We start from the raw sequence: 12,441 nt of genomic DNA on the forward strand, positions 1-12,441 counted from the left end.
AGGGCGGTGGAGGCCGGTTTTCTGGATCCTTTCAAGCGAGATTTAGATAGGGCTCTTAAAGATAGCGGAGTCAGGGGATATGATGAGAAGGCAGGAACGTTTTGGATGATCATCCATGATCTCATTGAATGACGGAGCTGGCTCAAAGGGCTGAATGGCCTACTCCTGCACCTATTGTCTATTGATTCATTTAGCAGATAGACATAAAAAAGCTGGAGTAACTCAGCGGGCCAGGCAACAGCTCTGGAGAACATGGATAAGTGACATTTCAGAACGGGACCCCATATTTTGTTTGGGGAACTTACAGCCCAGTGGTATGAACGTTGAATTCTCTAATTTTAAGTAACTTCTACAAATACCCTACCCTTCCCTCCTTTCCTCCATGGTAATTCAGTTATCAGTTAATTAGAAAAATAATTGCTAACAGAAATATTTTTATAGTTTAAGAATTATAAATAGGCCCCAGAAATCATTTATAAACTTCTGAAAAACTAGATTTTTGAAATCCTGGTTATTTCAGCAGAGGGCAAAAAAAGCTATTTTTCATACTTTGGACACGATCTAATCTGCAATGTCCAAGGTGGATCTAAATTAAAACTGTTTGGTGAACAAAACATGACATTTATACGAATTTGTTAATATTAAGGGAAGGTCAGTGGTAATAAATCACAGCGGTGAACAGTAAAACAAGAAATATAGTGTGCAATGAGTAATGTTATGATCAGAATCAGCTCTGTGATAAAAGTTCCCCTGTGTTTGTTCTGGACATCAACATCATGATCCTCAGATCTATCATTTCTCATTTCACTCATTAAACCCTCGGTCCATAACATTTTTCAGGGTCTCCAAATATTCCAGACTCCAGTTCTAAATCACGTGAGGAATAATCTGCCAATTTACGAACTGGAGTAATTCAGTCGTTGTGAATAAAACGATATTTATTGGCAAATACAACAGTTAAAACACACGCGCGCTAAGTCAGAGCTCTAGCACGGTTTGTGCTGCCGCTGTGGGACACACCCGTGGACTGATGATGGTCTTCCACCCAAACTGCCGCCAAACTCAGTCACGTGACCGTTCCACCTGTACTGACGAGGGTTCGATCTATAAGTGGCTCAACCACCAGATGGCGCCACAGAACAATGTTAACTGCGTTGTCAGCCTGATCGTTACGTGACCTTGGCTCGCAAATTACGCGGCCTCGTGGTCGCTTGAGGCGTATGGGCCTCGCGGGGCCGGTCCCACTTAGGAGCGGGGAGGCGTATGGAGTTGTGCGGGGCTCGTCCCGACATCGCACGGGGCTCCGAAATTCCTGCAATGTCTGAAAATTTTGCGCGCCAACGGCCTGTCAGCCCGCGTACGCACGCAGGCGCATTGAGGGAGTACGCAGCATCTTGACATCATACGCAGAGTCTTGATGGTGTATGCCTAGCGCAGGGTGCTGCGCAATGACATTACCGCCCGGCGTGGCGTTGCGTGATGATGTCATCGCCCAATGCTGTGCGACGCCCAAATTCAGTCGGTCCGCCTCCTGCCCAGCTGACTGGTAAGTATGACGCAAATGACGTCTCGCGCGAACCTAGCGCATACTTAGCACGAACTTCGCGCGAACTCCGCTTCCGTTTGGTCGCGCCAAACGCATGCAATCGCATGTAAGTGGGACAGGCCCTTTAAAGCGTATATAAGAGCGGTGGACCCAACACTGATCACCTGTGTAGGAGGCAACAGCAAATGCTGGCTCACACCGAAGATAGGCACAAAGTGCTGGAGTAACTCAGCGGGTCGGACAGCATCTCTGGAGATGTGGAATACTTTGGCACGAGACTATTCTTCAGACTGACAGTCAGGGGAGAGGGAAGTAGAGGTGTGAAAAGGTACAGTGTAGGAGAATGGAGAACCAGTGGACGTAGGTTTAAGGTGAAGGGGGAAAAGATACAATGGGAACCTGAGTGGTAACATTTTTACACAAAGGGTGGTGGGTGTATGGATCGAGCTGGCGGAGGAGGAAGTTGAGACAGGACCTATCGCAAAGTTTAAGCAACATTTAGACAGATATGTGGATAGGGTAGATTTAGAGGGATATGGGGAAAAAATACAGGCATTCATTGCCACAGAAGGCTGTGGAGGCCAACTCAATGGATATTTTTAAGGCAGAGATAGATTCTTGGTTAGTACTGGGTGGCAGGGGTTATGGGGAGAAGGCAGGAGAATTGGATTAGGAGGGAGTGATAGATCAGCCCGGATTGAATGGCAGAGTAGACCTGATGGGCCGAATGGCCTAATTTTCTTCCTATTACTTCTGAACACGAACAAAAGCTTTTCGCTGCACCTCGGTTCACGTGGCAATAAACCGAAAGTGAACTTGAGCTTAGTTTACCGTCATAAGATCGTCCCTGGTGGGAAACGAAGAGATCAGGGAATTCTGGAGCGTCTTGGCATTGGTGACCGAGACGTGAAGCCGGCCGTGAGCTTCTTCATGAGCGTCTGCCGTGAGGATCGAGTTCATGCCCTCCCTTCGAAGGGAAAAAAAACAGCAATTCACAATATTTCTCAGTCCCGCTCCCGGCCTGACTGCACTGTTATAAACAATATTTATAGTCAACATTTCATCCGGCAACGAGATTGGGGTTAAGCAGGACAATGGTTCATGGCCGACATTCCCTTGTACAATAAACAATGGCAAACGGATCCGAAATCTGAAGAGTGGGCCGAACAGGAAGTACAACAGGATAGGCATATGGATGAGAAGGGAATGGAGGGTTATGGTGCGAGTGCAGGCAGGTGGGACTAAGGGGAAAAAAAAAAATTGTTCGGCATGGACTTGTAGGGCCGAGATGGCCTGTTTCCGTGCTGTAATTGTTATATGGTTATATGGTTATATGGTTACAATGACTTTTTTTCAAATTACCCAGGGTGGTGGATGTATGGAACGGGCCGCCGGAGAAGGTAGTTAAGGCATGGGTTATCATAACAGTTAAGATACACTTAGACAGCTACATGGATAGGATAGGTTTAGAAGGTTATGGGCCAAGCTCTGGCAGGTACAACAAGGGGTCAGAGAGTGAAACAGTGTGGAAACAGGCCCTTCTGCCCAGCTTGCCGACACCGGCCAACATGTCCCATCTACACCAGTCCCACTTGCCTGCATTTGCCCAAACCCCTCTAAACCTGTCCTATCCATGACTAGTGTTGATGGGGTGGGCTAATACAGCCTGTTTCTACGCTGGTACACAAAAAGGCTGTAGAAACTTCTTCTTCAGAAGGGTTTCGGCCCTATTTCCTTCGCTACATAGATGCTGCTGCACCCGCTGAGTTTCTCCAGCTTTTTTGTGTACCTTCGATTTTCCAGCATCTGCAGTTCCTTCTTAAATACTGTTTCCACGCTGTATGACCCTAAGACTCAAACCATTTTTATGACCTTAGACTTTAGATACAGTGTGGAAACAGGCCGTTCTGCCCACTGAGTCTGTGCCGATCAGCCCATAATTGCACATTTCTTACAATCTGGGAATAATTTACAATTTACACAAGTCAATTCACCTACAAACCTGCTCGACTTTGGAGTGTGGGAGGAAAGCCGGTGTACCCATTATGCCATTATGGTACATCGCCCTGAGTGGACCATACTAGGAGGGATAGGAATAGGCTATTCAGCCCAGTAAGTCCAATGGACTGAATGGCAAACTCCTGCACTCTCCCTTATTTGTCTCTTACCTAAGCAGCTTCATAAAGTCGTAGCCCGGAGTTATTGCTCCAAACATCTGTTGCCTGACGTCAGCTGCAAACTCGAAAGTAAATTCTTTACATTGCTGGAAATGGGAAAGGAAACAAATGATTATAATGGCTTCATTGCAGTCATTTAGGGAGCTGGCTAAGCCTAATAGAACATAAATTGTTTATTTAAGGTCCTAATTACCCGCCAGTGGAGGGTGGCACTGGTCGAATGATAGATTACACTGTCATTAGAACAGTGTCATTAAACACAAAATGCTGGATCAACTCAACGGACGGAACAGGCAGCATTTCTGGAGAGGAGTGGGTGGTGTTTCGGCTAAAGGGCCTGTCCCACTTTCACGACCTAATTCACGACCTTTTTTACTCGTGGACATTTTTCATCAGGCTAGGAAAACGACCCCAACCTACTTGATGCCACGAGTACCTACGACTAGCATCACGATCTACCTACGACCTCCTCCTCCGACCTTGTGACGATCATGCTGCGAGTATGAGTCAAGGGCAAACTCGGCAGTGGTCGTGAATTAAGTCATGAAAGTGGGACAGGGGCTTAAAGACCCTTCCTTCTTCAGACTGGAGTCTGGGGAAAGTGTCATTAGACACTTATCTCATGTTCATAAGTCATTGTAGCAGAAGTAGGCCATTCAGCCCATCGAGTCTACTCCACCATTCAATAATGGCTGATCTATTTTTCCTTCTCAACCCCATTCTCCTGCCTTCCCCCCATAACCTCTGACCTGCACTAATAAACATCCTGTCAATTTCCGCTTCACAAACACCCAATGACTTGGCCTTCACAGAAGTTTGTGGCAATGAATTCCACAGATTCACCACCCTCTAACTAAAAACATTCCTCCTCATCTCCTTTCTAATGATACGTCCTTTTATTCTGAGGCTGTGCCCTCTGGTCCTGGACTCTCCCACTAGTGGAAACTTCCACTCTAAGTAAGTAAATTTATTGGCCAAGTATTCACATACAAGGAATTTGCCTTGGTGCACTGCCCACAAGTAACAACATGACAACAACTATCCATGTCTTTCACTCTTTGGTAAGTTAAATGAATTCTCTGCCTCAGAGGGCGGTGGAGGCCGGTTCTCTGGATGTTAGATAGAGCTCTAGCGGCTAGTGGAATCAAGGGATATGGGGAGAAGGCAGGCCCGGGTTATTGATTGGAGATGATCAGCCATGATCACAATGAATGGCGGTGCTGGCTCGAAGGGCCGAATGGCCTCCTCCTGCACCTATTTTCTATGTTACTATGTTTCTATGCTTTCAAGAGAGAGCTAGATAGGGCTCTTAAAGATAGCAGAGTCAGGGGATATGGGGAGAAGGGAGGAACGGGGTACTGATTGTGGATGATCAGCCATGATCACATTGAATGGCGGTGCTGGCTCGAAGGGCTGAATAGCCTACTCCTGCACCTATTGTCTATTGTCTATACCAAATGCATCTGTCCCAGACTGGAAATAACTTCAGAGTCAAAGAGAGATGCAGGATAGAAACAGGCTCTTTGATGCACCAAGTCTGTGCCAACAATCAACTAATCCCACCTAAATCCCACCTCGTTTTATTTATTTTTTTCTCCATTCCCAACAGTTCCCTCCAGATTCTACCACTCGTCTATGTAGCAGCAATTTATAGAGGCCAATTAATCTTCCAGCCTATACATCTTTCCCACCAATTGTGTGAAAAAACAAGGAAGTTTAGTTTAGTTTAGTTTACTTTAGAGATACAGCACAGAAACAGGCCCTTCAGCCCACTGGGTCCACCCCGACCAGCGATCCCCGCACATTAGCACAATCCTATACACACTAAGGAAAATGTTTACATTTACCAACCCAATCAACCTACAAACCTGTACGTCTTTGGAGTGCGGGAGGAAACCGAAGATCTCGGCGAAACCCACGCGGTCACGGGGAGAACGTACAAACTGTGTACAGGCGGCACCCGTAGTCGGGATCGAACCCGGGTCTCTGGCGCTGCATTCATTGTAAGGCAGTAACCCTACTGCTGCACCACCATGACCGCCCTTTCCTGAACAACAAAAATTAACAACTAGAAACTGAGGCCAGTTCATTGGCTATATTTAAGAGGGAGTTAGATGTGGCCCTTGTGGCTAAAGGGATCAGGGGGTATGGAGAGAAGACAGGTACGGGATACTGAGTTGGATGATCAGCCACGATCATATTGAATGGCGGTGCAGGCTCGAAGGGCCGAATGGCCTACTCCTGCACCTATTTTTTATGTTTCTATATTTCTATGTTTCTAAACATGGAGCAAGCTGCCGGGGGAGGTAGTTGAGTCAGGACCTATTGCAATGTTTAAGAAACATGTCGGCAGGTACATGGATAGGACAGGTTTAGCTGAATATGAGCCAAATGCAGACAGGTGGGACTAGTGTAGATGGGACATGCTGGTCGGTGCGGGCAAGTTGGGCCGAGGGCCTGTTTTCATGCTGCATGACTCTATCAGTGCAGATGTGGTTGAAATTAAAAAAGAGATAAAGGTTAACTCAGCAGATCAGGCAACATTTCTGGAGAACATGGATAGGTGCAGTTTCAGGTCGGACCAGCTGAGTTACTCCAGTTTTTTTTCCCCCCACCATTTTTCTGTTGTGCCATCTACAAACTTACTAATCAGCCCATCCACATTTTCATTACGTCATTCATATATATCACAAACGTCATTGATCCCAGCACTAATCCCTGTGGTGGAATAATGGTGCAGCGGTAGAGTTGCTGCCTCACAACGCCAGAGACCAGGGTTCGATCCTGACTACGGGTGCTGTCTGTACTGAGTTTGAACGTTCTCCCTGTGACCGCGTGGGTTTTCTCCGGGTGCTCCGGTTTCCTCCCACATTCCAAAGACGTGCAGGTTTGTAGGTAAATTGGCAACTGTAAATTGTCAATTGTTCCTAGTATGTAGGATAGTGCTAGAATCTTCCTACCACACCTAGGGAGCAGAGCTAAACTACTATCTTGGTGACCCTCGGACTATCTTTGATCGGACATTACTGGCTTTACCTTGTACAAAATGTTATTCCCGCATCATGTATCTACACACTGTAAATGGCTCCATTGTAATCATGTATTGTCTTCCCGCTGACTGGTTAGCACGCAACAAAAGCTTTTCACTGTCCCTCGGTACACGTGACAATAAACTAAACTGATAAAACTGATAGTGTGCGGGGTGATCGCTGGTCGGCACAGACTCGGTGGGCCGAAGAGCCTGTTTCTACGCTGTGTCTCTAAAATCTAAAGTAAAATCTAACACCACTAGTCACAGGCCTCCAGCCATAATAACTAGTACAACTTAGCATCGTAGCCAGCACAGGCATTGTGGGCTGAAGGGGCTGTTCCCCTGCAGTACTGCTTTTGTAAAAACAAGTTGCTGATACAGCGAGCAATGTTCTTGTGTCAGCTTTTGGAAAGAGATATCCAATTAGTTCCTTTGCACCTTTTGCAATTCTGAACACGTCCATTAAATCTCTCCTTCACCTTCTCTGCTCCACGTTGAACAAGATGCTCTACATAACTGAAATTGTGTATCCCAGTTCTTGCAACGAGCCAAACATCGCTGTCGAGGCTTATGCCGCGGATAAGGTATTGGAAATGTGCCAACAAATTGCCTTTGGCGTTAAATCCCAGCTCCAGTGATCACCTCCAGGAGAGAATACCCATGGTATAGTGGCCAGTTCATACTCTGAGAATCAGTCAGCATATATATATATATATATATATTTATATTTATGTACTGCAAGGCATTAGATCCTTGGACAAATATGAATGCCACTGCGCCATTGTACAGCGGCACGATGGCACAGCGGTACAGTTGTTGCCTTCAGAGTGCAGGAGTTTGCCATTCAGTCCATTGGACCCACTGGGCTGAATAACCTATTCCTATCCCTCTTTGTATGGTCCACTCAGGGCGATATACCACAATGGCACAGATAAATGGTTAACTCAAGGCACAGCGGTAGAGTTGCTGCCTTACAGCGCCAGAGACCAGGGTTCGATTCTGACCATGGGCGCTCTCTGTACGGAGTTTTATACCTTCTCCCCGTGACCTGTGTCGGTTTCCTCCGGGTGCTCCGATTTCCTTCCACATTCCAAAGATGTACAGATTTTATAGGTCAATTATATAGGCCCCCCCCCTCGGTCATGACCATGGGTGTCTTCAGGGTTGGAGGACGCCTGTGCGTGACTTTGTTTAACGTGGGGAGACTGGTGCACAGACAGACACCCCACGTGGGGTCCTTGACAGATCTGGGTCAGGATCCAGTGGCATGGAGTCCAAGACGACCGGAGACCCTTTTCTGCCGCAACCTTCCTCTTGCATCCGCCTTCCCAGCCGTTGTGACGTTAGCTCCACTAAGGTCAGCCATCGTCCTCCGCCTGTTCCACCGTTGAGGTCTTGGTTAGATTGCTCTTTGTCAGAGACCCTTCGACCTTACCGCCATGGGTGGCCCTACCAGGAGCATCGCTCCAGACGGCATCACTCTCAGGATCTCAGGTCCACACAAGCTTCCCCACCACGACAAGGTGACAATCCACGGAGAAGTCTATAGGTTTTGGTTATAAAATTGTAGATTGTCCCTTGTGTAGGATAGTGCTAGTGTACTGGGGTGGTCGCTGGTTGGCGCGGACTTGGTCAGCTGTATCTCTAAAGTCTAAAGTAAAGCCTAAAAGACGATCGTGAATTTGATGACACAAGGAACTGCAGATGCTGGAATCTTGTGCAGAACACAAAGGGCTGGAGTAACTCAGCGGGTCAAGCAGCGTATGGGAAGGGAATGGACTGGCGACGTTTCAGGTTGGGACCCTTCTTCAGTGGGATTGTAGTAAGGGGGAAAAACACAACTTTGATGGAGCACCTTGTTCCAGCATGGATGAGTTGGGCAGAAGGGCCTGTTTCCATGCTGTTTGACTCCATGAATAAATATACTTTCATGAATATGTAGTACCTACTTAAATCTAGAATTCGTCCTGGAATCAGTATTTTTTGCCAAGAAGATGGTTATTAGTATATATAACATTCATCAAACACACCACTGAAGGCAGATACAGCCAGCATACAGAAGAGAATGAGATTAACAATTAAGGAAGAAAAATATTAAAAGCACAGGAGAGCAAGATTAAATAGCAACAAACGTGTTGCTAACTCGGAGAGCGTAGTTCAAATCTTCCGATTCACACACAGAAGTTTGAGACAGTCTATTTGTCTACAGGATGTAAGTGTGGCCAGAAAAATCAGCATTTAATGCCAATAGACGATAGACAATAAGTGCAGGAGTAGGCCATTCGGCCCTTCAAGCCAGCACCACCATTCAATGTGATCATGGCTGATCATCCCCAATCAGTACCCCGTTCCTGCCTTCTCCCCCTATCCCCTGACTCCGCCATCTTTGAGCCCTATCTAGCTCTCTCTTGAAAGTATCCAGAGAACCGGCCTCCACCGCCCTCTGAGGCAGAGAATTCCACACTTACAACTCTCTGTGAGAAAAAGTGTTTCCTTATCTCCGTTCCAAATGCCCTCCCATCTTAAATCTTTCCCCTCTCACCTTACTCGAATGCCCTCTAGTTTTGGATTCCCCTAGCTTGAGACTTGACTATTCACCTACCGATGGCCCTCAGGATTTTATAAACCTCATTTAGATCACCCCTCAGCCTCTGCCATTCCAGGGAAACCAACCCCAGCCTATCCAACTTCATATAACTCAAGCCCTCCAGTCCTTGCAACATCCTTGTGAATATTTTTGTCATACAGCGCAGAAATGGGCCCTTCGGTCCAACTCGTCCATGCTGACCAAGGTGCCCCATCTAAGCTGACCCCACGTCTGCACTTGGCCGATATCCATCTAAATCTTCTGCATCCATGTACCTGTCCAAGTGTCTTTTAAACATTATTATTGCACCTGCCTCAACTACGTCCTCTGGCAACTTGTTCTATATGCCCATCACCTACTGTGTGAAAGGTTGTCCCTCAAGTTCAAATTAAATCTTATCCCTTTCAATGGACAATACACAATAGGTGCAGGAGTAGGCCGTTTGGCCCTTCGAGCCAGCACCACCATTCAATGTGATCATGGCTGATCATCCACAATCAGTACCCCGTTCCTGCCTTCTCCCCATACCTTCTGACTTTCAAAGTGAGGATAGAAGGAGAACGAATTGTGAAGCCAGAGGAATTAATATGGGTGAAAGGGGAAGGGGGGAGGGAAGAGGGGAAGAAACGCACGGTTGTTGGTCAAAGACTACCCACCTCCAGTGTTTCGGGCTGTGCGAGGAGAACGGCAGCAACTAAAGCTCCACCTGAGGCTCCGGCGTAGTTCTGTATCTTACTGAGCAATCTGCTGCCATGTCTGTGGAGGGCAACTGCTGCCCCTAGATGATAGATCGCCATGAAGCCACCGGCACTGAAGGTCAGATGCGTCATGATCACTGCAGAAACAGCAACATTTTGGCTATTAAACACTACAACCTCAAATAAGCTCTAGACTACAGAGACTATTATTGTTATTGTTGCACTAATATTGTGTTTTCTTTGTGTGTACGAATGTGTGCGTTTATATATGACCAGTCTGAAAAAGGGTCTCGACCCGAAACGCCACCCACTCCTTCTCTCCAGAGATGCTGCCTGTCCCAATATAATATAATACAATGCAATACCACTGAGTCACTCCAGCATTTTGTGTCTATCTTTGGTTTAAACCAGCATCTGCCGTTCACTCCAACTCATTCTAGAGGAAGTAGTTGAGGCTGGTACTATCAAAACATTTAAAAGCGGATATAACCATATAACCATATAACAATTACAGCACGGAAACAGGCCATCTCGGCCCTACAAGTCCATGCCGAACAAATTTTTTTCCCCTTAGTCCCACCTGCCTGCACTCGTACCATAACCCTCCATTCCCTTCTCATCCATATGCCTATCCAATTTAATATATGGATAGGTTAGGACTAGAGGGATATGGGTCAAACGCAGGCAGGTGGGACTAGTGTAGATGGGACATGTTGGGCCGAAGGGCCTGTTTCCACACTGTATGACTCGATGATGCACTGGGTATTTTTTCAAGGCAGATATTGACAGATTCTTGATTAGCAAGGATGTCAAGGGTTATGGGGAGAAAGCAGGAGAATGTGGTTGAGGGACATAGATCGTTCAGCCATGATTGAATGGCAGTGTAGACTCGATGGGCCGAATGGCCAAATTATGCTCCTATGACAAGAACTTATGAAAAAGTGTTGGAGTAACTCAGTGGATCAGGAACCATCTCTGGAGACACCTATCCATGTTATGCCTTTTTTGCTCAAAACATGTGGACAGCAGCTTCACTGCCTTCAGGAGATCCCAGAGTCATGTGTTTAAGATATTACACTTGCAAGAGTTAGTGCCTGCTATCTGCAAAACCAGTTACATGTTGTACCACCTTAGAGTGGCCTGTGTTATCTTACAAAACCAGAAACATCCACTGAGCAGTAATGCTGCTATGCGTCTACAAGGCAGAGTCCTACCGACTGCGAAGGGCGGTGAAGGACGCAAAGAGAAGGTACAGAGACAAGATGGAGTTACAGATGGAGCAGCAGGACACCAGAAGCCTGTGGCAGGGGCTACGGAATGTAACCAACTACCGGAGCACCCCTCTCTCATCCGCAAGTGCCAGCACCTCCCTAGCTGACGACCTGAACTCCTTTTACGCTCGTTTTGAGAGGGGCAGCACCATTCCAGGTCTGCCGACTATTGACAATACCGCCAGTGGGCTGGCTACCGAAGCTGAAGGGAAGAATGTGCACACATTCTTGCTGTCCGAGCACGACGTGAGGAGGGCTCTGACACGGGTGAACACGAGAAAAGCTGCAGGTCCCGATGGCATCTCGGGGCGAGTACTCAAGTCCTGTGCTACGCAGCTAGCTCCAGTGCTCACTACATTATTCAACCTCTCCCTGGACAAGTCCGTGGTCCCTGCCTGCTTCAAAAAATCCATCATTGTACCGGTACCAAAAAATGCCTCCCCAGCCTGTCTGAATGACTACCGTCCGGTGGCCCTTACCTCGGTAGTCATGAAATGCTTTGAGAGGCTGGTGAAGAATCACATCTGCGCCTTCCTCCCTCGGAACATGGACCCGTTGCAGTTCGCATACCGTCCGAACAGGTCCACGGACGATGCGGTCTCCCAGGTCTTGCACACCGCTCTCTCCCATCTGGACAGCCAGAAGGGGGGCTACGTGAGGATGCTGTTCATAGACTACAGTTCAGCCTTCAACACGATAGTCCCCACCAGACTGGCCGGGAAGCTAATGGAATTGGGGCTCAACACCTCCCTGTGTGCCTGGGTCCTGGACTTTCTCACCGCCAGGCCCCAGGTAGTCAAGATGGGAGGGAATACATCGAAGTCCCTCACCCTGAGCACAGGATCGCCCCAGGGTTGCGTCCTCAGCCCCCTATTGTACTCCCTGTACACACATGTCTGTGTGGCTAGGTTCAGCTCCAATTCAATAATTAAGTTTGCTGATGACACTGTGGTGGTGGGCCTGATCTCAGACAACGACGAGAAGGCCTACCGGGAGGAGGTGGCTGATCTAGCACTCTGGTGCCAGGATAACAGCCTCCTCTTGAACATTAAAAAAACGAAGGAGCTGATCATGGACTTTAGGAGGGCACATCATCCGAGGACGTACACTCCATTGTGGATAAATGGGGAT

At 47.4% G+C, this 12,441-nt stretch overlaps 1 protein-coding gene across 4 annotated transcripts in view; it reads right to left on the bottom strand.

The window, feature by feature from the left end:
• The window catches only part of pnpla4 (patatin-like phospholipase domain containing 4), a 32,796-nt gene that overhangs the window by 14,657 nt on the left and 5,698 nt on the right, over positions 1-12,441 (bottom strand). For all 4 annotated transcript variants that reach the window (XM_055664805.1, XM_055664804.1, XM_055664803.1 and 1 more), the window contains exons 2-4: positions 9,998-10,176; positions 3,715-3,809; positions 2,378-2,513 (exon numbers count right to left, since the gene is read on the bottom strand). In XM_055664805.1, coding sequence (XP_055520780.1) covers positions 2,378-2,513; positions 3,715-3,809; positions 9,998-10,171 — 405 coding nt within the window. In that variant the 5' untranslated portion in view covers positions 10,172-10,176. The remainder of the gene's footprint in view (positions 1-2,377; positions 2,514-3,714; positions 3,810-9,997; positions 10,177-12,441) is intronic.

Source organism: Leucoraja erinacea, chromosome 45, assembly GCF_028641065.1.
Source record: "Leucoraja erinacea ecotype New England chromosome 45, Leri_hhj_1, whole genome shotgun sequence".
Classification (NCBI taxonomy): domain Eukaryota; kingdom Metazoa; phylum Chordata; class Chondrichthyes; order Rajiformes; family Rajidae; genus Leucoraja; species Leucoraja erinaceus.